The 25,433-nt window shown below is 36.8% G+C and overlaps 6 protein-coding genes across 13 annotated transcripts; 1 reads left to right on the top strand and 5 right to left on the bottom strand.

Moving 5' to 3' along the window:
* Positions 1 to 554: 554 nt before the first annotated feature.
* LOC125192782 (methyl-CpG-binding domain-containing protein 2-like) lies at positions 555 to 4,006 on the bottom strand. Of its 7 annotated transcripts, none has more exons than XM_089069819.1 (5): positions 3,851 to 4,006; positions 1,863 to 2,623; positions 1,630 to 1,683; positions 1,320 to 1,510; positions 555 to 951 (listed from the first exon to the last, which is right to left on the bottom strand). In XM_089069819.1, the coding sequence occupies exons 2-5, from the start codon at positions 2,525 to 2,527 to the stop codon at positions 743 to 745; spliced, it is 1,119 nt and encodes a 372-aa protein (XP_088925945.1). In that variant the 5' UTR covers positions 2,528 to 2,623; positions 3,851 to 4,006; the 3' UTR covers positions 555 to 742. The 7 variants fall into 7 exon arrangements, with proteins under 7 accessions (XP_088925945.1, XP_047946389.1, XP_047946390.1 ...); XM_048090432.2 differs by having other exon boundaries at positions 1,851 to 2,623; positions 3,851 to 4,005; XM_048090433.2 differs by having other exon boundaries at positions 1,851 to 2,538; positions 3,851 to 4,004.
* A 1,549-nt stretch (positions 4,007 to 5,555) lies between these two features.
* On the bottom strand, positions 5,556 to 6,253 carry LOC125193924 (COMPLEX 1 LYR-like protein). Its single transcript, XM_048091865.2, has 2 exons — positions 6,107 to 6,253; positions 5,556 to 5,988 (listed from the first exon to the last, which is right to left on the bottom strand). Exon 2 carries the CDS (start codon positions 5,982 to 5,984, stop codon positions 5,706 to 5,708), a length of 279 nt encoding a protein of 92 aa, XP_047947822.1. The 5' UTR covers positions 5,985 to 5,988; positions 6,107 to 6,253; the 3' UTR covers positions 5,556 to 5,705.
* Positions 6,254 to 6,310: 57 nt separating this feature from the next.
* LOC125193925 (uncharacterized) lies at positions 6,311 to 8,189 on the top strand. Its single transcript, XM_048091866.2, has 2 exons — positions 6,311 to 6,524; positions 7,944 to 8,189. The coding sequence occupies exons 1-2, from the start codon at positions 6,357 to 6,359 to the stop codon at positions 7,995 to 7,997; spliced, it is 222 nt and encodes a 73-aa protein (XP_047947823.1). The 5' UTR covers positions 6,311 to 6,356; the 3' UTR covers positions 7,998 to 8,189.
* Positions 8,190 to 8,666: 477 nt separating this feature from the next.
* On the bottom strand, positions 8,667 to 17,691 carry LOC125193923 (DExH-box ATP-dependent RNA helicase DExH10). Of its 2 annotated transcripts, XM_048091864.2 has the most exons (17): positions 17,547 to 17,691; positions 15,976 to 17,033; positions 15,280 to 15,594; positions 14,984 to 15,088; positions 14,837 to 14,905; positions 13,596 to 13,763; positions 13,443 to 13,514; positions 13,240 to 13,356; positions 12,802 to 13,026; positions 12,522 to 12,680; positions 11,710 to 11,799; positions 11,464 to 11,556; positions 11,005 to 11,158; positions 10,552 to 10,700; positions 10,179 to 10,274; positions 9,509 to 9,601; positions 8,667 to 9,202 (listed from the first exon to the last, which is right to left on the bottom strand). In XM_048091864.2, exons 2-17 carry the CDS (start codon positions 16,948 to 16,950, stop codon positions 9,092 to 9,094), a joined length of 2,991 nt encoding a protein of 996 aa, XP_047947821.2. In that variant the 5' UTR covers positions 16,951 to 17,033; positions 17,547 to 17,691; the 3' UTR covers positions 8,667 to 9,091. The 2 variants fall into 2 exon arrangements, with proteins under 2 accessions (XP_047947821.2, XP_088912266.1); XM_089056140.1 differs by having other exon boundaries at positions 11,464 to 11,799.
* A 1,428-nt stretch (positions 17,692 to 19,119) lies between these two features.
* Positions 19,120 to 19,674, bottom strand: LOC148927088 (uncharacterized). Its single transcript, XM_089055979.1, has one exon. The coding sequence runs from the start codon at positions 19,672 to 19,674 to the stop codon at positions 19,120 to 19,122; it is 555 nt and encodes a 184-aa protein (XP_088912105.1).
* Positions 19,675 to 20,795: 1,121 nt separating this feature from the next.
* On the bottom strand, positions 20,796 to 23,665 carry LOC125195865 (FCS-Like Zinc finger 12-like). Its single transcript, XM_048094131.2, has 2 exons — positions 22,989 to 23,665; positions 20,796 to 21,252 (listed from the first exon to the last, which is right to left on the bottom strand). The coding sequence occupies exons 1-2, from the start codon at positions 23,471 to 23,473 to the stop codon at positions 21,114 to 21,116; spliced, it is 624 nt and encodes a 207-aa protein (XP_047950088.1). The 5' UTR covers positions 23,474 to 23,665; the 3' UTR covers positions 20,796 to 21,113.
* Between the last annotated feature and the right edge of the window lie 1,768 nt (positions 23,666 to 25,433).

The raw sequence follows: 25,433 nt of genomic DNA, 5'->3' as shown, positions 1-25,433 counted from the left end.
GTCTCTCTTTCTCTCACACACAGTGCAGTTGGAACATTTTTTGGGTGCAAGAAATAGTAAGATGAAATAGTCGAATTTCCTAAAGATATTCTCACACTTTACATTGTATTTCCCTCGAATTTTCATAGTGCCAATTCCATTATGGTCACGTCAAAGTTAGCCTAACTTTAATTTGGTTTTCAAGCCCACATTTTATTTATGAATTTCATGTCATATACACATTCATAGTAAGATCAAATAATTCTTTTCATTTTTCAATCAAGTGATTCAATAAATGCTCTTTTCTTTTGCTCATCAATTCAATCTAATATTCATTGCATAATGGAATAACTACACCAAACCAAAATGTATAAAAGGGACCATTCTCATCAATCACAAATCCACTTTAGTATTAGTTGAACTCCTATTGCAAAAATATATTCTTTTTCGTCACACTATATGTATATTTATGGTGTCATCGAATTTTCAAAAGTCTTGATACCAATATCACATTCTATTCAATTTCAGCATTATACTCAACAAAAAAGTTGACTACAACATCAAGTGCAAAATAGTAGTCAAAACATAGCTTTTCTTGCACTTTGATCAGACCTTGTGTATGCATTCAAAATAGCACAAATATTAGGCTTTTCTTGCACTTTGATCAGACCTTGTATATCATTCAAAATAGACTATATATCGAAACCCACGAGCTAGCAAAAATCAGGATCAGCTAGTTTTCGATCATAAAAAAACTACGAAATCAGAGGTGAAGAGGCTCTTCCACACTGGCATCATTGCGGTTAGGTACTAAATCATCAGCATACCTCCTCTGGGATGGTGTTCTCGGCCTCTTTGCAGGTCGACTGCTTTTGGGATTTGAAGGCGGTGCCTCCAAATGGTAATTGTAAGCAAGTGCTGGGCTGCTCGGCTGTAAGTCCGTGTCCCCATCCGTACTCACCCAAGTTATGCCTGGAGCATTAACAGAGTAGTTTTCTTAAATGACACGATTGCCTGATGATGTAACTATGCAAAACCGCCTCTAAACTCTAGTTTACAACAAATCAAGAAAATCACGAGCTAAACATCGAGGATCCACATCAGATTCACATGTTATCTGGTTGATTCGCTAGTGTATATGTTTAGCAGATTAACAAAATATCAAATTAATCACGAGCCAAACATCGAGGATCCACATCAGAATTCACATATTCTCGGGTTGATTTCACCAGTGTAAATATGTTTATCGAATTAAAAGGCCACCGTGACACTGCAGATAAGTTCGACTAACTCATTTGATAAAATTACTACTTTTCGTGAAATATGGAGAGTATCCTTACGTGCAGGTTGACGAACACCTTCTGATGGTGGAAGATATTGTTGTGTTCCAGGATCACCTGCATCGTTATGAAAAGCAGGACGGACAGGTCGCTTCCTCACATAGTTTTTTTGTATTGGTTTCGGGATTAGGAAGGAAAACCTTGATAGGCTGACCTCTTCAGTCATGTACTCTGGATGTTTATCTAGGTACCTTGAATAAGCATCAGAAAACCCGGAAAAGACGAGTAAGGAAACAATCAACTATTCCAAAACATAATGCCACCAAGACTTGTTATGGTAAATTCCGTTGCAATAATGCCAAGAACATACCTTTGAATATCCAACATAGAACGTAAACTCTTACCCGAGGGTGCAACATAGTACCTGAGAGAAATCGTGACGATAAATTAAATGGCATTTTGAGACAATCAAAAGGGGATCTAAAGAAATCATGTATCTTCATCAAGTTATAATAATATGTAACTCTTACAGGATAAAAGAGAGCTACGGCAAGTAACAAACGTATGACAGAAAAAGAAATAGATACGTACACATCAGCAAACCTGACGCTTCCTTCACCTCTGATTCGCAAAAGCCTTTTCCAACCAGTAGGGGGTTGAGGTATGTTAGGCTTGTCGATTGCCCATATTCTACTGCCATCTTGTGTTATATCCGGATGATCATCACACGAGACGTCTGGACACCATTCACGAGCTGTGTCACAGAAGAAGGGGCGCGCTGAAAGATGCTCCCGTATTTCCTCGTACTTTTCTTTTGTTGGAACGAGCCTCCATTTGAAACAGCTGGCACACTGAACAGCGAAGAGCCCTACCGATGGCAAAACCCTCGGGGTCCGGTCAGAAAATGGGTGTGGTTTCTTCGGAGGAGACAGACAACTAATGGGACCCGGACCACCTGGCGCATCTTTGCCGTTACCGGCTTCATTGACAGATGGAACATATAGCACCAACTGATACTGAGAATTTTCAGATGTTTTATTTCCTTCAGTGTCTGTGTCGTGATTTTCGACATCTTCATCAGAACACAAGTCCACTATGTCGTCAGGAAATGTAGTCGGGGTCCCCAGGGGAATGGAAGGATTTGATGCATTGCGTTCTCCTTCAGCATTATTCACATGATCAACGGTGGTTGAAGATTCACCGACATTTTTGTCTCTTTCAACTTTGATAGTAACTTCCAAAGACTGCGGCTGCAGAGTTGCCTTCATTATCTAAGTTCCTGAATTCAACGATTGATCAAATCCCTTACCCGCCTAACTTGCTAAGAAGACGCAAGAACTAGGAACTCGTCAACACAGAATATCCTGAAACTCCATAATAAATGAGCAACCAAGATATGCAAAAAGAACGAAAAACACAATTAGAGGCGGTGTCACGAAATGGCAGAGAAGTAAATGCATCTTTATCAGCTGGAAATGAATAAACTCGAATTCTTATTTAGATATAGTGTAATAATGAAACAACTTCCAAAACTGGCTAGCTCAAACTGCTCAAAGAGCCCATAGTACTCACACATATGATATATCTCGAACGTGACAAAGGGCACTGCGTGTATATATATAACGGTCTACTTAAGTATCATCGTGTACAATCATACTAAAACAAAACATTTTATACAAATCCATCTGTCGGACAGTTGACATAATGAACAAAATGGTGAACAAATTCATGGGGGTAGAGTTCAGTAGCAATACGAGGCTTCATAGCAACTTCCAAATGTGGCTAACACGAAGATCGCATAGTACTTACACACATGGTATATGTCGAACATAACAAAGGGCATTACTTATACAACGGTCTAAAACAACAACATCTTGTACAATCCAATCTAACAGATGACATTGGAACTTTTTTCGTTCTATCAAAAGGTTTTTCTACGCGGTACGTTTCCATTTCCATGTCGAAATCAGGGCACATTCAACCACATTTTCTAGGGTGCAATATTGACTTTCAAATACTCAAACCTTAAATCTGTGGTTGTTTTAAACATGGAAACTAATTCTTCAATGTAATTAACCTCCAATCAAAAGGTAATACCAAAACAGAAAACATTTAATGTGGAATTTCCAGTTTATATGCATGATTTAAAAGGAAACAAAGATCAGAAACAAGTATCATTCCCCAACAAGACCTAAACGCCAGTCGAATTTTCATTATTTCGTGTGAATTATTGTGCAAAAGCCCAAGAAAATTATAGTCTCAAAATTTCAAAGAAGAGCAATGTATGTTAAAGGAACATGCACAGGCTTCTCCTTACTCTGTTTTAGGCACAAAAAAAGGGAGAAAATTCTAACTTCTAGTGCCACAAAAATCCAATATTCATGACAGTAACCACAAAAAGACATAAATCAGAACACATACACATGCAATGCGAAGGTATTGGAGCTACAGACAACACAGGCTTTACCATTTTCTTCGAAAAAAAACCTTTTTAAGACACACACACACACACGCACCAACACATTTACATTGAAAACCCTTTTTTAAAACAAAAGAGGGATAAATTTGAGTTTGAGTGAGAGAGATTTTACATGAGTTGTGTGGATATGAGCGAGAGTGAGAGATCTAAGGCGAAAAACAAGGAGAATTTCTGCAGAATTTCAGATTAAATTCCGAAGAATCCTATGTTAATGCTTAATGCAATGATTTTGAAGGGGGGTTGTTGTCCTTGGTAATCGAGACAGGTGAAGACAACCAAAATGTAATTAATGAATTTTCACCTAATTATTTTCTTACGCCATCTCCTGCTTCAACGAACATAAGGAATGGATCCACTATCATATTTTACGTTTATGAGGAATGGAGCAGGAGATGGTGTAGGAAAAGAATTAGGTGATTCGGACCAACTATTAACATAATGATTTACGGTGGAAATATTATGAGTTTTGTTAAGTGGATATTTTAAGGGTACATTTGACGCTTTGAAGGAGTGTATATTAGAGAAATTCATTATTACTAATGTGATAATTTCTATGTTGATCAAGGTTTGAAGATCTTAGTCCTGATAATCTAATAGGATGATTTCTGAAAAATTATACTAGTATGTTTTATATAAATACAATTAGACAGATATGAAACAAATATAGACATGCTTGTGTTCAAAATATACCTATTGCAAATTTTCTTTTTGTAGATGAAGGATTGCAACTTCCGTCACTTTATCGATTGATTTGAACCTCAAATAGACATACTCAGAGAATTTGTGGAGAGAATTCCCATAAATCATACACAAGATTTTTAAACTTCAGTTATATAATATTGAATGATGTGATCTGATCTGATCTAAGAGATCCACAAAGATTTATATAAATATTACCATTATACATAGAGGAATGTAATCAAATAGAGGAATGTAATTAAATGCAAATTCTAAATATCATGCAAACTTTAAACTATGATCTGTACCATTAAAAAATATCAATGGATTACAAAATAATAATAATAGAAAATATTAACACAATTGACACTGTGTTTTTATACTAAGTTGACATTTTGTTGAAAAGTTTGGATTTTGTTAGATATATAGAGTTTGCATTTTATCACTACCCTATAAATAGATGTGGTGTGATCCGTTGCTAGCTTTTCTTAAGTTGCTAATTTGTTAACTCATCAATGTAGTGTTTAAAAATGCCAACAAAATTATGTGTTGACATATTGATATCATCGTATTGATATTTTTAATACAATACGTCGATGAGTTAGGAGAGTTTAACAACTTAAAAACTTAGCAAAACTTAGCAAAAGCACCCCTTTAATAGATTATGTTAATTAAATTGAGTCCAGACTGATTAGATTTCATAACGAAATATTGATCATTACTATCATCGCGATGAATATTGATTTAACGTCCAAATCTTGATAGCCAAAATCTATACTTTATTTATTTAATTTTGTTCAAGTGTTTATGATTATACTATGTGCATTAATTAATCAAAGTTTGTTGCCACAGTTTCGAAGTTATATTAGAATAGAAATCAATAGTGCATTGGCATATAACTAAGAGGGGTATACCAAAAAATTAATTACTATACTATTTCTTTCTTTCTACTATTTTTTTTAAAAAAATATTCTAATACAGTCTTTTTATAATGTACTAGTACTATTTAATTTTTGATCTTTTCATTTTAAAATTTTTAATTCTCACATATTAATCCTTGTATCATAATCTATATATCTAAACCATGCAAAAAATATCACTATCATTTTTCACATGTTGAAGAGATAAGATCGAATCGATAATTATAACTATTCATGCATTCTCAAACCGAAAATCAAGTTCAAAACCTTATTTTTTCGAAATCGAAATATGGAAAATAGATGAATGCAGAATCCCAGCTTCAAAAATGGCTAATGTTATGTTAAATCCCAACACCTCGCCGTTGCAGCTCAGCTAGACAAACTATATTTGGGGATTTGGCCTTTCTTGAGAAGCGAGAGAGCGTACTCGCCGGTGTCTATGAGGTCCTCGATGTTGTGGACGGATCGCTCCTCCGCCGCCACCACGAAGATCGCGCGAGCCTCCGCCTTCTTCGCCAGCCGCGCCGCGAAGTTGAACGGCAGATCGGGTGAGTTCAGGCTCCTCAGTATCTGCCGGTACAGCGACAGAACCCGCCCCCTGTTCCGAGCCAAATCCTCAGCACTCGCCCAAATCAAACCTCTCGCCATTTTTCTGCAGAATTCACACAAGCTCAGTCACTCAGGCATTTCATCGAACACGTAGACTGCAGGTTGCCATTGCAAAACTCAATTGTATTAAACATGATTCAAATTATAAAAAAAAAAAACACCTGGTTGTAACGATTGGATTGGAATCTGATTGGATTGGTAATCGCCACGAAGAATTTGAGTTTTGATTTTGGATGTGGAAAGCTCAGAATTTTAATTTTCACAAAAATGCCCAATTGATTTATAATTCCAGAAACTGGGCTGAGGGTAATATTGTCATACATAAAGTTTCATACTTTCATTATATATAAGCCCTTTGAAGAGAGAAGACTGAGGCTAGAGAGAGAAAGTAGTAATCAATAGAAGGTGAAAATGGGGGGCGGAATGGAGACCAATAAGAACCGTTGGATCGAGGACTGGGCGACTAATAGGGAGAATCTCGAGCACCATTTCCGGTGGACCCGTCGCAACCTTGCCCTCGTCGGGATCTTCGGCGTCGCCGTCCCCATCCTCGTCTACAAAGGCGTCGTCAAGGAATTTGTACGTTTTCTTTTAATTTCCCCCAATTCATGAGCTTCATTTGTGCGAAATGTCAAATTTGGTCGAAATGTGTGCGAAATTGTTGGTTTTGTATAGTCTATCGGTGGTTTCTGAGATCAAATTCGATTCGATCTTCTAGTATTATTGTTGATCAGAAAGAAAATTAGCTCTTTTCAGATTTTAGCTTGTGTTCTTGGTTTGAACGAGTGTTTGTTTGGTGAATATCTGAAAATTTATCCAGACTGTATTGAGAGGGTTTGAACATAGAATTACTTTATGGCTGTAGTTGAGAAGATAATTTGGAGACTTTAGAGAGATTGTTTCAGGCAAGCAATGTATTGGGTAGTGTTTGCTGATAGTAATCTGTAGGAACTCGTTGGGCATATAACGCCTTTCATCGTTTTTGGTAGCTGGACATCATGTCCATTCACCAGTGAAGGGTGCACTGGACTCTATCCGTAGTGTTGTTGGAAGGGTATTTCTCGTAGGTATTGCGGATTCCCAATCTGTGCATTTAATCGTAAAAGTTTCAGGGGGAATGTAGTAGACATGGATCATGATCATTTGAGATATACCTATATACCTTTCTAATTTCTTAGTGTCATTTATTAATGTATAAAGCCACGGTTACGTTCCTTTTGTGTATGTACGTGTCTTCATTCAAGTCTACCACCAAAATATTGCTTCGGGAAATGGTATTGTTGTTCTCCGGTCATGGTCATGAGTTTCTAGTGATATTTTATCATCACTGCCATTAAACATTATGATTCTTCTTCTGGTTGTTAAATTGTCTGTGATAGCACACGCGAGTTGTTAGTTACCATATGCCATTTGGTTTCTCTTGACTCGATGGTCGATGCACCAACTGAAGATGATAACTAATTTTGCTTCTCTCAACTTTATTGGTGTGGAAATACTTTGATCTTAGCTTCCTTTTATACAAAGATGTCTCTTATCGTATAACTTTGAAGATTATCAAATGAAACATAAGAGTCTTCTGTAAAACAATGTATCTGTCTGTGTAACTTTGACCGGTATGTGCCGTCTCTGTTTATTTGATGTTTTATTATGTTGTCTTATTATCATCATCTTTATCTTCACGGCAGCGGAAACTATGTCTACTACGGCTGTTTTCATATACCCTGGTCACCTTTTAACCTTTAGTTGAACCGAATGCAACATATATCCACACACTTAAATGTTAAGGGGTGTTCAGTACTAACTAGCAATGTTGTGTTTCTAGTTGGTTATTCTTTTTTGCTACTCTTGATTTGGTTGCTCTGATCTTATAAATTCTTGTGAATGCTTGAGACTTTCATTACTTGTGTGCAATCAGGCACGTTGAGATTCGCCTTTCCCATGGTTGCGATTTGCGACTTTCTTCTGGTAGTAACCCCCCTCTTTTAATTTTTGTGGCAGCATATGCAAGATGAAGATGCAGGGAGGCCACCCAGAAAATTCTGGTTCACATGATGCTGTACTAAACCTGGCTGAAATTCCAAGATTCATTATAATCTTATTTCAGTAACATTATCTTTGCTTATTGTATGTTACATGATATTAACTCTGCATCATGTGTCAACTCAGCATCACATTTGGAAAAAATCATTTGAACTTTGGAAGGTGCTGGAAATAATAGAATTTGATCAAATTTCGTTATTTTAATGGCAATTTCACCATATTTTAAGTGATTTATAATTTTGAATTTAATTTTGAATTGTTATAGAACGCCTTGTTCCAAAGATGAACAGTTGGTGAGATCGAACTTGATAGACAGTTTTGATTTGGGGCTGTAATGGGCTGATCTTCCATAAGAACAGACGGTGGAACCAAAATAATCAGCAGCGGAACTCAGTTGCTGTCGAACAGAACCAGAGGGCATGGGTTGGAAGCAACGTCGACTCTAGTGAGTGGGCAACCTTCCACGCGCAAACGGAAGAAACAGATGCCATGCTCGAATGTGAGACAGAACCTAGATGGCGACTTCTCACATCCTAATATTACTGTTTTTTAGGATTTTATAAGATAGAATGACAACAATACCAGGTTTGAATGCGAGAGTTTGATCGATAAGTCGATAAACAATAGCGGCTACAATACTAGTACTACATGATTTCTAAATAGGAATTAAAGACAATAAACTCAAGAACAAAAATCATCAATTAAAATAAAAATAACAAGCTCCTACGATTGGAAAGCTACACTATCCTTTTATAGAAAAATTGTAAGCAAACCTATTCTCTCATCTATTGAAAAGATAAACTCCCTACCCTATGCATTGAAACAATATAACTATTACAAATATTACACGTCTCGGTCCTAATCTTGACAAGTCGCACTCGAACCAAGTTCTTCACATTGGGCCGAGCTGGACTCCTAGCTGGATCAATTTCGGGCCCTCGATGCCTTTGGTTCTTGGCCAGAGTCAAGATCACATCAGGTAGCTATCTGATTCCAGAAATTGAGAGTATGTTATAAATCTAACTTCAGAAAGGCAAACATGTGCAACTTCACTGGTATAGTCAAGTCTCTTCACTAGCAGCAATGTATCAGTAGTTTCAATCACTTCAAAGATATAACGAATTTGCAAACATTATCCCCCGACGAATGCCTTCACTAGCAGCTGTAAATTTTTCCTCTAGACCAGCCTCGCCAACCGCATGAGCAGCACCTTTCAACTGCAAACTCACGAATCACAATCTTCATAAATTAAAACTGGTCTCAAGTGCTACTGGCAGAAAAATAAACAATATATATGTTCACTATTTGCAAAAAATGATAAATAAAAAATACATATTCACAGCACTTCATTGTCTAATTTTCTAGTTGCATACAATGAAAGCAACCTCGTGGAAGGAAGGCGCAAATCAAAATGATGTGAAAATGACTTTCTATCTAATTATGCAAGAAGTGGTAAGAGAAAGAAAAACTGAAACACAATTCTACTATTGGAAAGGACAAATGGAAAATGATGAAACTGTTACCTGATTCAAAAATTCATCAAGCCTTCTAGCCAACCTTATGATGCTACCTTCGAAAATATCAGTCATTTGAATTACATCTGCAAAAGATGCTCCCTGAAAAAAATGGAGGGATCAATTTTAAAAAGGATCAAAAACAACAACAATAAAACTTCAAATGCATAAAAACAATTTAACAGACTTCAATATCTTATGTTAAAAGAGAAGTCGTAAAGGGTAAAAGTACCCACTTCTCATATGTAAAATGCATTCTACTTTTGTAAAAACATAGTACCACATTTAAGTGAACGGAGAAAAACCCTTCAATGTGTGACATGTTTTGAAATCAGTGATTTGGGGCTATTTTAGACAATTTGGGTAGACTCTACATATATACAAGTGGGTATTTTTAGCATGTTCCTTAACAGTAGTTGGTAAGGAAAATTTCCAACCGAATATTCAAATTGCAAATTTACAACAATAAGGTGATAATGATTCAACATATGCGCTAGCAGCCATATAGACAGAAGTTAATGAAAATTTTTGTTAAGTATATCAATTAAGTAAAATGTCATGCATCCTTGGTAATTTATAAAGACTGGCTATATTCCACAAGATAGTCAACAAGGTGCGGCTTTCAGCATCACTAACAGTTTTACATGCCATGTAGGAGATAGTGTAACACCATACCGACCTTTGACCAACAATAAATCACATCCATCAAGAAGGGTCTAATCGATGCTTCGACGTATTCATCAACATTTATTTCAAGTTTACACTCGCGTTGTATCTGCAAAACACATTATATTAAATTTGTCATTAAATATACTCCCTCCGTCCCAGAAAATTTGTCACATTTCATTTTCAAGTCTCTCTTACTTTACTCTCTCCGCACTTTAACTATTTATTATCATTTTTTCACAACGCAGAAAATGAAATGCGACAAATTTTCTGGGACGGATGGAGTAACTCACTATATAGTATATATATGTATATATTTGCTGGGGAACTAACTTTCCAGGGAAAATAATTAGGAAAAACAGTTAGTAAATCAAATTTAAACACACCTCAGCTATCCTTCTGGCACTATCTTGAAGTTGTTGCAAAGGTTTAGCAAGTTCAGCTCTTAAATGTATCTGTTCACTTGACTTGTCCCCAGGAATAAAGCAACTAGCCAGAGCTGCAACTTGATGATGATCAAGATCATTGAAGGTACCTGTCCAGAGATACACAGAACCACAAATAAGCACACTACGGTTTGTTACCAAGTTCGAATGCATTAAAGCAGGTGCCATGGAAAGGATAAACTAACTTAAGCAATTACAATGCATTATTGAAGAATTGAAACTATTATCGAACTAAAAATTGTCAGCAAGCACAAATATATGAAAGCTAAAGAAAACTATGTAACTTATCGGTGTACACCAACAAAAGTCAGAGAAATGATAGTTGCTGCTTGAACTAGCTGCTACAAGAAGCATACTTGTATTTGAGTTATCTATCACTTCTAGGGAGCTCACCATTGAACATCAATTCTGTGACAAGGAGCTCATCTCCAGTGTCTATCCGGCAAGCTGCACGTCCCTTCAACTGAACAACACCGTCACCATCAATATGACCCAGTCTTTTGAGAACCCGCGATCGATTCTTAAGTTCGTCACGAAATTTTTGAAGCTTAAGAAAAGTTCAAGTACGTATTTGGTTAGTACTACAACCCAACAGGGGGAGAATAGTTCATAAAATTAATCAATAAGCATGATGTATTTGAAACCATGAAGCCAACCTTAAAGGCAAAGACTTCAAATATAGTTACCAAGGAAGGTAAACAGAAGAAGGGACTCACACAATTCATTAGTAAAGATAACATAAAAAGCTGAATGTATATTGGATATACAACTATTGGGTAGTATTGAACAATCTTGAGTAAGAAGCCAGTGCAGAAAGCCTAAGGCAGGATGTAAAAATCAAGACAGAAGTACCTGAGAATCACGCATTTTCGACTTCAGCTGTTGAATTTCATGACTGACTTCTGCTTTTCTCTGGAAACTTGAAATCTGATGTACGTCTTGTGACTGGAATTGAGTGACAATATGAATTAGGAAAATATGGGCAAAAGTGCTGATTAGCATGCTGAAAAAATTCCCAGCTAAGCCTAGTGGTATCAGATTAATGAAAAACAAGCAAACTGAACCAAATGTCAGCGAGAGGAAGGCACTTTCACATACCTTGTGCAGGGGATGAATGAGCAACTTATGCTCAAGCTCATCGATTTGGCTAGCCAACTCAATAAATTCAGGCTCTTCAACTCCCATATCCTGGCACAGTTATGCAAATATTTCAGAAACAGATGCCCTCTCCAGTCTCGGTCCAGCAAAAAATTGTTTCATATAACAGACATATTTTGAGGATATCAGATATATGAACTTGTTTTTAGACCCAGGCACGAATAAGGAACATTACAAGTCATAAATTCATAATAAGGTGCAAATGCAATTATGAAACATGTAAGGCAATTTATAAGTCTTAACACAAAAGACCAAACCACAACAGGAGTTGCATGATGCACACAGTGAGACAGTCAGTGATGATACAGTTATAATCATCAAAAAGTGTAGCATTAAATTGACTGGTACACCATTACTTCTTCCCCATCACCAGCACACCTTTAGCTCATGCCTTCTATTTTTCTTGGTACCTCTCCAATTCTGTCTTGATTTCACATAAGTATTCATACAGAATAAAGTCAAATTTTTGGAGTAATTATAAGCAATAAATTATGCTAAACATATCGCATCGCATGAACCAGGGCACTTAATTGGCGATAGTAGATAAAATCAAAATTCCATAATTTCGCAATAAGACCTAGAAATATTCCAAGCCGAATGTCAGAGCAACAATATGACACACAATTTAAATAAAAAGGAGGCTCTTTTATGTAGCCACAAAACTCCCAAACACAACAATTTCTCAAAGTAGTCATTGCGCAAAATTAAAAAAAAATAAAGCAGCATCAAACCAACAAAATAACAATTCATACCTTCACTGGATTGAGCTTTGGAAAGCCTTGTGGATAGCGCTTTTCAAGCTGTTGCACAGCAAGAAGAACAGTATGCCGACTTTCCTTCGGCCGTATGTCAGAAGGAACCGATATTCTAAGTGTGCTAAGTGCAGAAAGAAGAGGCAACTGTACAGGAACCTGTTGAATAAAATAAGTACATGAATCACAAGGGTCACGTGCCAGTTGCAGTAAGATAACGTTATATAAATATGTTCAGTCACGACTCACGACCACCTTCTCTTTAGAAATATCAACTTACCACATGCATTTCACCTTCTTCTCCAGGACGAGGAGGACAGGGTTTTGGTTGAGAACCATTTTCACTTGTGCTGATAGAGCAGTGAAGCAAAACATCCACAATATAGTTGTTACCACGTGAAGAAGCAAGTTCAGCTGGCATAGAACTTGAGACGGCATGCGGTTTCTTCACCACATTGACAACAACTCCCCAACCCCAATCTGTTCCTCCTTCTCTTACCTTGACCTGCAAAGTTACAGAAGAAGTTCTAAGTTAGAAACAACAGAGCCAAGTATAAACCGTAAAACTAGACTCAACCAACCCAACAGATAAGTTGTTCTATAAAGAAACAGCAACTATATATCAGAAGAGAACTGGAAATGAGCCACAAATAAGGTTGGCCAAACATGCATCCTAGGCAATCAAGATGTAATCAGAAACAGCCATACTGGGACATACCAGTCTACCAGGTAGAAGGAAAGAGAGAACTCTTTCAGGTTGTGTTATCACTGCCATCATTTTCTTTTCAAGTTGGGCCAACTCAAGCTTAAGCCGGTGATACTCAGCCACCTCAGCCTAGTAGGTGAAATAGGATAACTCTGTTACATATGATTTAATCCTTAAAAAGAACTTCCAAGCTCCTGGTGAAAGCAAATGCCTACCTCTCCAGAAGCATCAAGCACAGCAGCTTCCTGTTCGAGCTGTGAAACTTTTTTTCCAATGTCAGGTAAAGCCTAAAAAAGCAGAAATTTCTTAGATTTAGAAATTATGAAGAAACCTATGAGAGCATTGGAAAATCAAGTTATAAGTAAAACCTTCTCATGCTGAAATTGATGGAATGAGTTTCTGATAACATGCTCAGCTGTGAATTGTCCTTCGGCACGACTCATTAAATTTAGAATTGAGTAATAACTCAACCTGAAAGTACTGACCAAAGGTGCTGGTTTTCCCAAAACCATGTCTTTAAGTGTATTCATCTCCATCTGATGTCAATGTGGAAGTATGGAAGATAATTAAGATAAACTGTTCTTTATATTAAACAAAACAGATTAGAAGAATTATTAGTACACAAAATCTATTCAATTGCCAATTTTACATAACCAGATTAGAGGCAACGACAATTTGAAGGAAGACCAATAACAATCAAGAAACATAACAACATAGAGCTAAAACAGTGATAGTTTCTTCATTAAAAGGTGATTTATTTAGGCTTGTGACAATTCGCATACCTTTGAACAAAAACTTTATCTTTCCAAGAACACCTATCTCATCTTCTTTTTTTTTCTATTCCAACTCAAGATAAATAGAACTACAGTTACATATATATCTAATATCTATAAATTAAATTTGTGAGTAGCATGCAAACTTTTATCTTTATAAAATGCACATCAGACATTAATATATTCTCAACATATTTTCATGTTTTAATGCAAATACTTTTCACGTTTACAGATATTTTATACTACATATTTGACATTTGTACATTTACACAGACATCTATTAAGGATATTTATAGAAAGCTTTTAGCTAAGACTATTCTGGTTTCATATAATATTTTAAATATATGATTGAGGAGAAACTTCAAAGTATCATTTGTAGGGGGTAGGAACTCACATAGTCTGGTATCTAAATCATGATTTTTCTACTCCTGTAGAGGAAAAGTTATTTCCCTTGGGTTTGATTCTGGACAAGGAGAGATTGCAATTGACCAACATCATGGTTTTCACTAAGAAGTAAGAACGGTCATCTCTTGAGATAAAAAAAAAAAAATTGAACAGTATATTGTTAGAAACTCAGTATAGCTCAATGCTTGAGTAATTATTAGGTTTGGAAGCACAACATGGCGCCTGCTTGTTCATGGCTAGTGGAAGAGGCTAAAGGAATTACTCAATTAGATTTTGAGGTTCTGTAGTTATATCTATTAAGGTATATAGATTGATACTACTACAAGCACATAAATGCTCTCTACAAATCATCCTTTAGTGAGAAAATATTTCCAAATAGGGAGGGAGATGTTTCCCAAGTCTCAATGAAACCAGGAGAATATCATCCTTACCTTATCATCAATCATTATAATGCAAATACCACGCTCATCTTTACCACGACGTCCAGCTCTGCCACTCATCTACATGCAAATATATGTTAAGAGCCGTGTAAGGTAGCAGATACAGTGCACATATTTTTAAATAATAAAAATACTCACCTGGATATATTCACCAGATCCGATATAACGATGACTGTCACCATCCCATTTTTTTACATTTGTAAAAACAACAGTTTTTGCTGGCATGTTCAACCCCATTGCAAACTGGCATATAATGCAAGTAAAAAAAATTAGCTTACAACATAATATAGAATAAAGTTATATGACTTTATACTAAAAGATGTGTAAGAATATTTTTATGCCATTAGTTCCAAAAAACTTGATGCCACTGTTGAAAGACATGGTATCACTTTCTTTAAATTTTAACTAAAAAGATCGACCGGAAATGTTAATACCGTTTCTGTGGCAAATAGGGCCTTAACAAGCCCTTCTTGAAAGAGAAGCTCTACAAGTTCTTTAATGATAGGAAGCAAACCAGAATGATGAACAGCAATGCCTCGCTGAAGTAATGGCAACATTAATTCTATGGCAGGCAAATTTCTATCCTCCTCACTCAAGCATAGGATAGCATTTCGAAACACTTCCCCCACAACATCCTTCTCCTCTGGAGTGTTGAAATCAAGTTTGGACATGGACATGGCATGTTGTTCACACTCTCTTCTGCTAAAACTAAAAATTATGACTGGTTGGAATTTTCGTTCCATTATCATCTGCAATCAACAACTTTGTGAGAATACAATAAAACAACAAGAATAAGAAAAAGCCATAAAATCGACAAAAATGGATAATTCTGCATGTCTATACTACATCCTTCCCCTAAAAATAGGGACTTTTGGGACGGCACGAGTTTTAATGGAAATTGGTAAAGTATGAGAGAGAAAGAGAAAAGTAATTGAAGTAGTGTTAGTGGATAGCGGAACCCACCTTATTGGTAGTGTAATGTATGGTGAAAAGGTTTCCAAAAATAGAAAGTGGCCTAATTTTGTGGCCAAACTAAAATGACAAAAGAAGACTATTTTTGGGGGACAGAGGGAGTATAATATAGATACCTAGCTTCTAACTGAGCACAGCATCCTCTGATGCCAACTAACCTTGACAATTTTGTATATGTTGGAACCGCTTGAAGCATTTCCACTTTTAGCGATTCTGCCATTGCCTTTGGAATTCGCACTCTTGCTCCCATCAACAGAATTTTGAGTACTGAAAGTTTCCTGAAGCTTCAAAAAGTTACCTTCTTTAAACTGCTCATTCTCATCAACTACGAGATATAAACCAGAGCCACCCACAGGAAACACATAGTGTTGTAGAGGTGTCGGCCTAAAATCTGTGTAAACCACGTGACAAGGTTGTTTGTGTATATTACATATCCATTCAGCAAACTCAGTCGCATTTGACATAGTGGCAGAAAGAAAGACCATCTTGATGGCGGGGGGCAAGAAGATAATAGTTTCTTCCCAAACTACACCTCTTTCACGATCCTTCATGTAATGTATCTCATCAAATATAACCCAAGCAACTTCCTTCAATACCTCAGAACCCCTATAAAGCATTGCCCTCAGGATTTCCGTAGTCATCACCAAACAACTTGCATTAGGTGAAAGTGTGACATCACCTGTCATCAATCCAACATCTGAAAACTCTTGACTTAACTCTCTGTACTTCTGATTGCTCAGAGCTTTTAGAGGAGAAGTATATACGACCCGCTGCTTCTCTTTAAAAGCCATGGCAATTGCATATTCTGCAACTGCAGTTTTCCCAGCAGAAGTGTGGGCGGAGACTAAAACAGACTCATTTCTCTCCAAACAAGAAATAGAAACCTCCTGAAAAGGATCAAGCTTAAATGGATAGGTCTTAGCTCGCTCCCCGTTATAAATGGGATCTGCCAGGGTGCCATGAGTTGATTCATCCTTGGTTGAAACATATCCGCTGGGCACTGCCACCTCGTGCACGCATGTCCTAGATAAGCTACGCCTCTTCGAGACAGATTCTTGCACCTGGCTTTCCTGTTGTTCTTGCGAACCCTCTTCTGGTTGTTTCCTTTTCATGGATGTAGGAGAACCTTCCATCTTCTGCTACTTAAAAGTTTAACTTGCCAAAACAAGATCAACAAATTTTACTTCTCCAAGATTATACTAGCAACGCCACTTATCTGTAACAAACCATCAGAAACAAAGAGGGTTAAACTATCAGAAAGGTATCCCTCTTTTCCTTTTTTAACTCTACTCTTCCAGACCCATGTTACATGAACTAGCCATTGCGGTGCCGGTCAATGCACATAGATAGGATTGGATAGCCGAACAAAAACAGCGTACCCACCCGGAAAACTCACTCAATCTCACAAATGATTCAGACAACATAATTAAAGCAGAAATGGTATAGCGACCTACATTGACCATTTAAACCAACCACAGAATTCAGAATATCTCACAATCCCAAAATGCAGAGAGTCAAATTCCATAAGAAGTAATTATCCACGTTTTCATATTTCAGAGCAAATAGAGAATGCGCACACACCAAATTCAGCTCGGTGCAGAAAAAACAGAAGCCTAGATTGACCACAGCAAACAAATTTCTGGTTTCTTACACGGGATTGCATGCATGTAATGTAACTAAACAAGTAATTATGATTCATATGCGCAAAGTCGAAGATGAAAATTCTAACCAAGTCAATTGCCTGCTCAGCAGCAGCAGGAGGAGTTGGTTGGTCTGCCTTAAACCCTAATTTTGCATCAATTTTGCCCCAATTTGTAAACGGGAACTAACAAATATACAATCGAACTACGATTCCAAAAAATACAGTAATTAAATAATGTGAGACTGCATAGCAGTAAGATTTAGTACTAATTCACTTTCACTTATTTGTAAGTTTTTTTTTAAATTTAAAATTTTGTAGTAGTTCACTTATCATCAAAAATTCATTGCACTAAATTAGAATATCTCTACCAGGGACATAATCAATTACTAACTAATTATCAATTCCAAATTGAGATCAATTTTCAACCATTAGATTAGAAGATCTTGTGGTTAATATAATATCAAGTGTAATATATTTTAAATTTAAATAATTATTAATTAAATTAAAAGGGTATTAATGTCAAATCCTATATGTAGTAATTATAACTAACTACTTTCTCTCTCCTCAAAATCATCTCAAATCTTTAAATTTACGTAACTCTCTCAATTTAAATTATTTTTTCGCAAAAAATATATCAAATTAAAGATAATTTAATAAGGATTCCAACGAGATCTCAATTGCACATGTTCCGACGATGTTCGGGTGATGAAATTTGATAAATTATATTTCAATTTTCGTACATGTTGATAAGCAGCTATTTTCAACAAATGGAACAAAAAATCTCAATATATTGTAGGCAAAATCTCAATATTATGCATGTCCAATCTCAATAAAAATGTGTTGATATTTTCTTGTCCTTGTGTTGATATTCTAATATCATATTGTTGATATTTGTAATACACAATGTTGATATAAAAAAACGCTAATGAAAATTATTATATGATAACATAATGACGATATTACCCTTTTGTTGATATTTTATCTACTATTTATTGAGATTTTGTGAGCTTTAATCTTATCCACTCATTTTAAAATCCAAAGGTGGAAATTTAGTCTTGATTTTGGATTAGGGTGCTATAAGCATTAGAATAGGACCATCTCTGCTAATTATTCTTTTACAATTTTATTTTGGTTTTCATAACAAGATTATTAGCTTTATAAATTTAAAAGTACCTTTTATTATTTTTAAATTTCAATTATTTTAATTGAAAATTGAAATGTCATGCAATAGATTCAGCAGGTGACATAAAAAAATATCTTCTCTAAAAAATCTAGGTGGACTATTTATAATTATCGATACATTATCAACGCATATTAGTCTGCTACATGCTTCATTAAATGAGATATGCTACGTGGGGCATATAAAGCATCATTAACTCCATCCCCATTTCAGTCCCAAGTCTCTTCCACCTCATTATTCCCCTAAATTAGAGTTTCAGCCCACAATTCCTATAACCGTCAGACCTCAACCTGGGCCACAGCTATTAAATTGCATTATTCACAACTTCAACCTATTTTAGTTATAAAATAGATAACGTTGAACAATTCAAACTGGAAAAATTCAATGTTCAGTCGGAAAAAGAAAATTATAAATCCTAAGAAGAAATTTAAAAATCCTAGAAGAAGAAAATTACAAATCCAAGAAAAATAAAATTACAAGTCATAAAAAAATTGCCGCGATCATCTCATGGTGCAACTCGAAATCGAACTCCGATATTGTCGAGGTATCCCTCGATGTCAACTCCGTCAGTTGGTTCATCCGCCAGGTAATACTCATATCCGACATACAGTTGGATATCTTATCTAGAGAAGGATTGGACGGCGGTGGCGACATAGCGGAGTAGCTCGCAGTTGCCTTCCCCTTCGCTTTCCTCTTTGCCGCCTTTGTGCCCATTGGACGGCTTTGAGTACCAGGGGACGAGAGGAAGATGTCTTCGTCTGTCACGTTGAGGTCGATTGGCGGACCTCCTTTGCTCGACGAGTAGTGTCCGGCGGCAGAAACTTTGTTTCTCTTCGGTGCCCCCCTTATCGCCGGTTCAGCCCCACCGGTGTACTTCGGACTCTTCTCGACAAGCTTCCAAACGTCGAAGTACTTGAAATGCTTCTTCCCGTCAGAGAAGAAGTCCGCCTTGGCCTTCTCCACGAGGTCCATCTCGCTGTGGCCGCTCGGCCACATCCGGACTACGTTCGTCCACTTGTCGTTCCACTTGTTCATCCCGCCTGGACCCGACCCCAATGCTTGCGTAGCTTCGTGTAGTTATGCTCGAACGACCCTTTAGGACGACCATCGTTGTACTTATCCGCAATCCGCGTCCAGAACACTTTGGCGCTCTGCTGGTTGCCGATGATAGGATCCTCAGAGACGTCGACGAAGTTCTTAACCAGCCACGTTGTCTCCTGCGGACTATACTTCTTCGACCCTCCTCATCCGCAACCTTGCCCTTGCCCTTGCCCCTCCCTTCAGCGGGCTCCATATCACTGATTTCGTACTCATCAGTACTAACTGGCGATGTGATTTCCATGTTGGTAGGCAACCCTGGACTAGGCGTTGCATCGGGCGACGGCGACACGTGCCAGTTGTTGTTGTTGACGAATTCGTCCATCTGTCGTTGGGCGCTGTTAAACCAATCCACAGAAGCCGGAAATTTTGGAATACAAGAGGATTGAAGTTGAGAAAATGTGGAAAAATAATGCACAAATGGAATATACTCCCTCCGTCCACGAATAAGAGTTTCATTTATTTTCGGCACGGGTTTTAAGAAATATTAAGAAAAGTGGGTGAAAGAAAGTTAGTGGAAAATGAGTCTCACTTATTTATATTAGTTTTAAATGATATGTGAGTGGAATGAGTTGGTGGAATGTGGGACCTTTTACCATTTATAGAAATAATGAACCTGGACTCTTATTCGCGGACGGACCAAAATGGTAAAGCGGGACTCCTATTCGCAGACTGAGGGAGTATATAGCTAAAAAATAAAATAATAAAATAAAAAATAGTAATAGTGTGGACTTGCGGCCCGGCCCGGAAAACATCCATCGCGGGCTGGGACGCAACTTCAGCAGCACGGGCGGCGTGACGAGGGCCGGGATGCGGCCGGTCCCCTACCGTTAATGATGCTCTTATAGACAAATATAATTATTTAATTATTTCAATCTGAGAATTTAGAATTTATCTCAGAGATGTAATCTTATGGCTAATTCATTTCTCTTTCTTTGCTACTCCTATTTCTTTCGTTTTATGATTCATGTCAAAAAAACTATATTAAAAATAGAATTTCAAAGACTTGTTAAACGTAGCAGAAGAAGTTGTGAAATGTCTCACTGAATTCATGAGCGTGAACTCAAAACCTCGAAGGCCAATGTTTTTTTATTAATACAAAGAAGTATAAGGGCAGGTGGATAATAGATACATATAATTATTGAAACATTTTCTATTTGCCTTCTCAACATTTCTCAACATAGGGACTCTGGTCGTACGACTCTACCCCACTGTCCCGTCCCTAGAGTTTACGAACCAAAATTTCGAAGAACCCTACCCCCCCAACCCAACCCCACACTCTCCCACACAAACGATCTCCGAGGAGCTTTTATTCTTATACACTCGGTATATACTATATATATATATTTATATATACGGTCAAGCATCTCAACAACTCAGGCTGCAGCTACAGAGAATGGTGAAACCGAGTGCTTCATACGTGCCCGCCTCGCCTCTGAATGGCACTTCTCCTTCTGTTCGTCCATGGAGATTTGCTTGCAGCGACACTCTGCGCTGCAGAATGCCTTATCTCCTCTGCAGAATCATCACAAGAAGATGCAAATCAACATTCAGAAATAAGAGATTGTGACATTCTTTCCATCATGATCAAATGCATGCCCATTTTCGTATGTAGTTTTCCAGTGATCAATTATTCAAAGCCATGAATGATGAGTTGTTAGATATACACATCACAATTTATGCCTCAAACTAATGCAGAATTCATCATATGAGTTGGCCCACAAAACTCTCTCTCTTCTTGTTTTTCTTGCGGTAATTTTGAGATATTCCCACTCAAACAAATCCCAGAATTCGAAAATACCATGATGATGCAGCATATAGTGGAAGACTAATGTGGCTGACGAAACACATGCTAAAAGGTCTAGATTAGCATCTCCATCTAAGTGGGATGAGTCAAATTTGTAATGATATAGATAGATTTCGTGAATGGAAAAAGTAAATAGTAGAATCTTGAATTCCTGATGCAGTGATAATGGTCCACAAGAAATACATCTTAGTTATCAGAGTAAGCTCATGCTCTTAGAAGAGTATGTGCAAGTTATACAATCAGAGTTTCCATCTTTTAACAAAGACGTATTTGAGTTTTCTTGTAGAGTGCAGAGTACATTGCTAGAGTTAACAACTGATGTATTTACTTACAGAATCAAGCAAGCATATTTTGCACTACAAGCAAACTGTTAGTATTAACATATAAGGAATCAGGATTACAACTGAACACACCATATATACTTTAAAGGAAAACTAATACTTTGCTGCAATTCGACCCTTCCCGTCTCTCTACTCCATCTTCAGAGCAGTTGCATAAATATATATGAGAGATTATAAACTAATTTCTCATTACTACATAAGAAATGTGACAGTGCATAATTTTCTACAAAAAAGCAGAGTAATTTGTTTCTTGCCAAATGTTGTTCCAAAACTTACTTGAGAAGCTTTGGAACACCGTAAAGCTTTTAAACTACTCAGTTTTTTATGATAGCATACTAATAACTGATGCGCTAAAGCAGCGACTTCTTCGCTAATTTCTCTAAAAGGCACCTACAAGTGACTCAAGCCACTTGCTTATGATGGGTAACCAAACTCCTCTAACTACTTGTTTTGTGATATCACCATCATCAAGCACACATGCTTTTTAGTGTGCTTGTTCAATAATCTTCACCATCTACAAACTAGAAAATATCGAATTTTAGCTTTTTAACTGCTGATTCTCATATCTGAGTACCACTGCTGTTCTAATCAATATTAAAAGTGAAAACACAACAGCCACAGAAGTAGTAGTGCTTTATTAACTATACCCTTTCCACTGAAATACATGTTGTATAAAGTGTTTTTATGAGAATCTTCAATATAAAGCTGGTGAGATTGCACTCTGATCCATTCATCTTTTGGGGAACCAATTAGGGCCCCCCCTCCCCCTCTCTCTCTCTCAGTATAAAGCTAGTAAGATTGCATTGTGATACATTCATCTTTAGGGGAACCAATTAGGCTCTCTCTCTCTCTAAAAAAAGCAATTCCAGTTCCAAAACTATAATGCAAAGATAAATCGAATCGAAATAATCAAAAACAAACAAGATACTTTTCCAAAAAGGATACCTAAAACACGGAATAAGCATGAAGCACAACCTAACTCACCATCGCCAACAGTTAAAAAATTATCCACAAAAGCAAGACATAATCTAACAATCAAAAAGTAAGACATAATCCAATAAATCCACAAATTCACCTGAAATTAAACAGTAATCGAAATTTACCTGTACATGAAAACATCCAATCCATGGAGCTTCTTCTCGCACATGCCGCAGGAATTCAGAAAATCGGCATAGGCTTCAGCACCGCCACTCTCCGCCGCAAAACCGCCAGCAACAACACCGTCACTAACATCCCCCTCGAAATACTCCCTCTTCTTCACGAGATTCTCCCCCACGTGAGAAATCACACACGTGTACTCCTCACACTCCTCCGCCCCGATCCTCTTCCGACTACCGCTGATCACGTGGATGGAATTGGACGCCGACTTCGGCGAAATCGCCAGCGCGGCACCGTTATTGAGGAACAGATCGTGCTGCTGGCCGCGATCGCCTCTCATGGCGGCGAGAATGCCGAGCCCGACGACGCCGCTCGGATTCTCGAAATGCGCCGGGAGGAAGCGCGCGTTTGCTCGCTTCCTGGAGTCGGAGAGCGCGAGAAAGGAGAGGTTTATCGACAGCCTCTTCTTCTTCCCCTTCGCTTCCGCCATTTCTGCACACGAAACTGCAGCAATTTATGGCTTCAATTGGATTGTTTTGGGGGAGTTTGGCTGAGATCAGGCGGCGACTACATCCGATTTTGGATTGCGAGAGTGTGATTCTAGAGAGAGAAAGTGGGGTTTAAACCCAGAAGAGAAGTGAGGGTTCTTCTTCTTCTTCTTTTCTCTGCGATTTATTTGATGATTATATAAAGGGGAGAGATGATTATTAAAAGAGATGGGTAACAATGTGAAAGATATTTATATTTATTTTAGTGGCTTTGAATAAATTAAATTGTAACGTCTAAGTTTTATTTTGGTCACGGGCATAGCTGTCTCCGCAACCACAATATATGTGTGCACAAAACAAACAATTCCATCATAATCTAATTAGAACTCATTGTTTTAAATTAAAGTCCTAATATTTGTGTGCACAAAACAAACAATTCCATCATAGTCTAATTAGAAATCATTGTATTAAATTAAAGTCCAAATAGTCCTAATATTTGTATCCCAACCTAACTATTACTAAAAGAAATCAGACTTTTAACTTTTTGAAAGGATCATAATTACGTGCTCGAGCAAGTTCTGTCTAGCTAGCAAGTCAGAAATGTACATGAAATAAAATGTTATGCTATTTCATCTACTTATAAACTTCGCTATTTCAATTAACCAAAATAAATAAATCTAAATATTCAAAAAAGAGGTAATAGTTGTCCTGAATTTAGGGTATTGTTATGATTTTTTCCATAAACTTTGAATATCGATTGCTAAAATCATAAATTTTGATAGTTTTTGTCGAATTTCCAATTTATCTTACTCGCATTTTCGAGCGAAATTTAGCAAATGCAACATGTATATCTACGGGGATACAAAATAATTTAATGGACCCAAATAGTACCATTTTGGTCCAACTAAATTTCAAAATTCGATCTCTCCCTTCGTATTTATTTCATGTCAGCTACTTGAGCTCGTCCTCCTCTTCTCACTCCCGCCATTGTCTAACGTGAAAACTTTTCAGTCCGAGCACTTGAGCTCCTCTACCTCGGTACAAGAAAATTGAATCAAAGACTGTAGAGAGGTGGTGGTCAGCGAAGATCCCACTCTGGGGTAGATGTGAGACATAAAAATGCTTGAAAAACTGATTTCAATCCTATCAGATCCACATATGTGTATAAATAGTTTAAGTGTCGTGTAAGATTAAATATGTCACGATAATATTCATTTAAATCCATGCTAGGATTAAAATGACACACAATACTTGATCTATTATCGAAAATCTGTCGTGGAAAATTGACATAATCCATCAAGATTTATGATTTTAACAACCAATTTTGAATTTTACGATACTAATCGAAAAATGTATTAAGTTATAATACTAGTTTTTATCACCCTTTAAAAAAAATACAAAAATTAAGTATTAAGTACTATTTAAATATTCATTTATCTCTCGATAATATATACTACTATAATCTTTAAAGATGTAATCAAATGCAAACTTTAAATATTGTACAAACTCCAAACTATAATTTGGATCGTTAGAAAATATCAACAGATGACAAAATAACAACAACAAAAATGTCAACACAGTGTCAATGGTTGACGTTATGTTGGCGGTATGTTGGCGCTGTGTTGACATCAAAATCTTGAAATTTTAAATAATTGACATTATGTTGACACTATGTTGATAAGTTTGAAAGTTGTACAATATATAAAGTTTGCATTTCATTATTATCCGTAATCTCTAGCTATGAATATTATTTATGTATTCATCAGTTACTCATCTAACCTACTATCTCCATCCTTAAAAAATAATACTATTTGTAATAAATAATAGTATGTGGTTTAGGTGTACAATATTTGATAGACAAATGAATATAAATATTAGTAATAATCACATTACGGTGACTCGAACCAGAGAATTTTAGTCTCATGATTAATTACTCACTCTAATCTTTAGAATAAAAAAATA

Source organism: Salvia hispanica, chromosome 4 (assembly GCF_029641045.1).
Source record: "Salvia hispanica isolate PSC_SH4W2 chromosome 4, Shi_PSC_v1, whole genome shotgun sequence".
Lineage (NCBI taxonomy): Eukaryota > Viridiplantae > Streptophyta > Magnoliopsida > Lamiales > Lamiaceae > Salvia > Salvia hispanica.
This window is presented reverse-complemented; position numbering and strand designations above follow the sequence as displayed.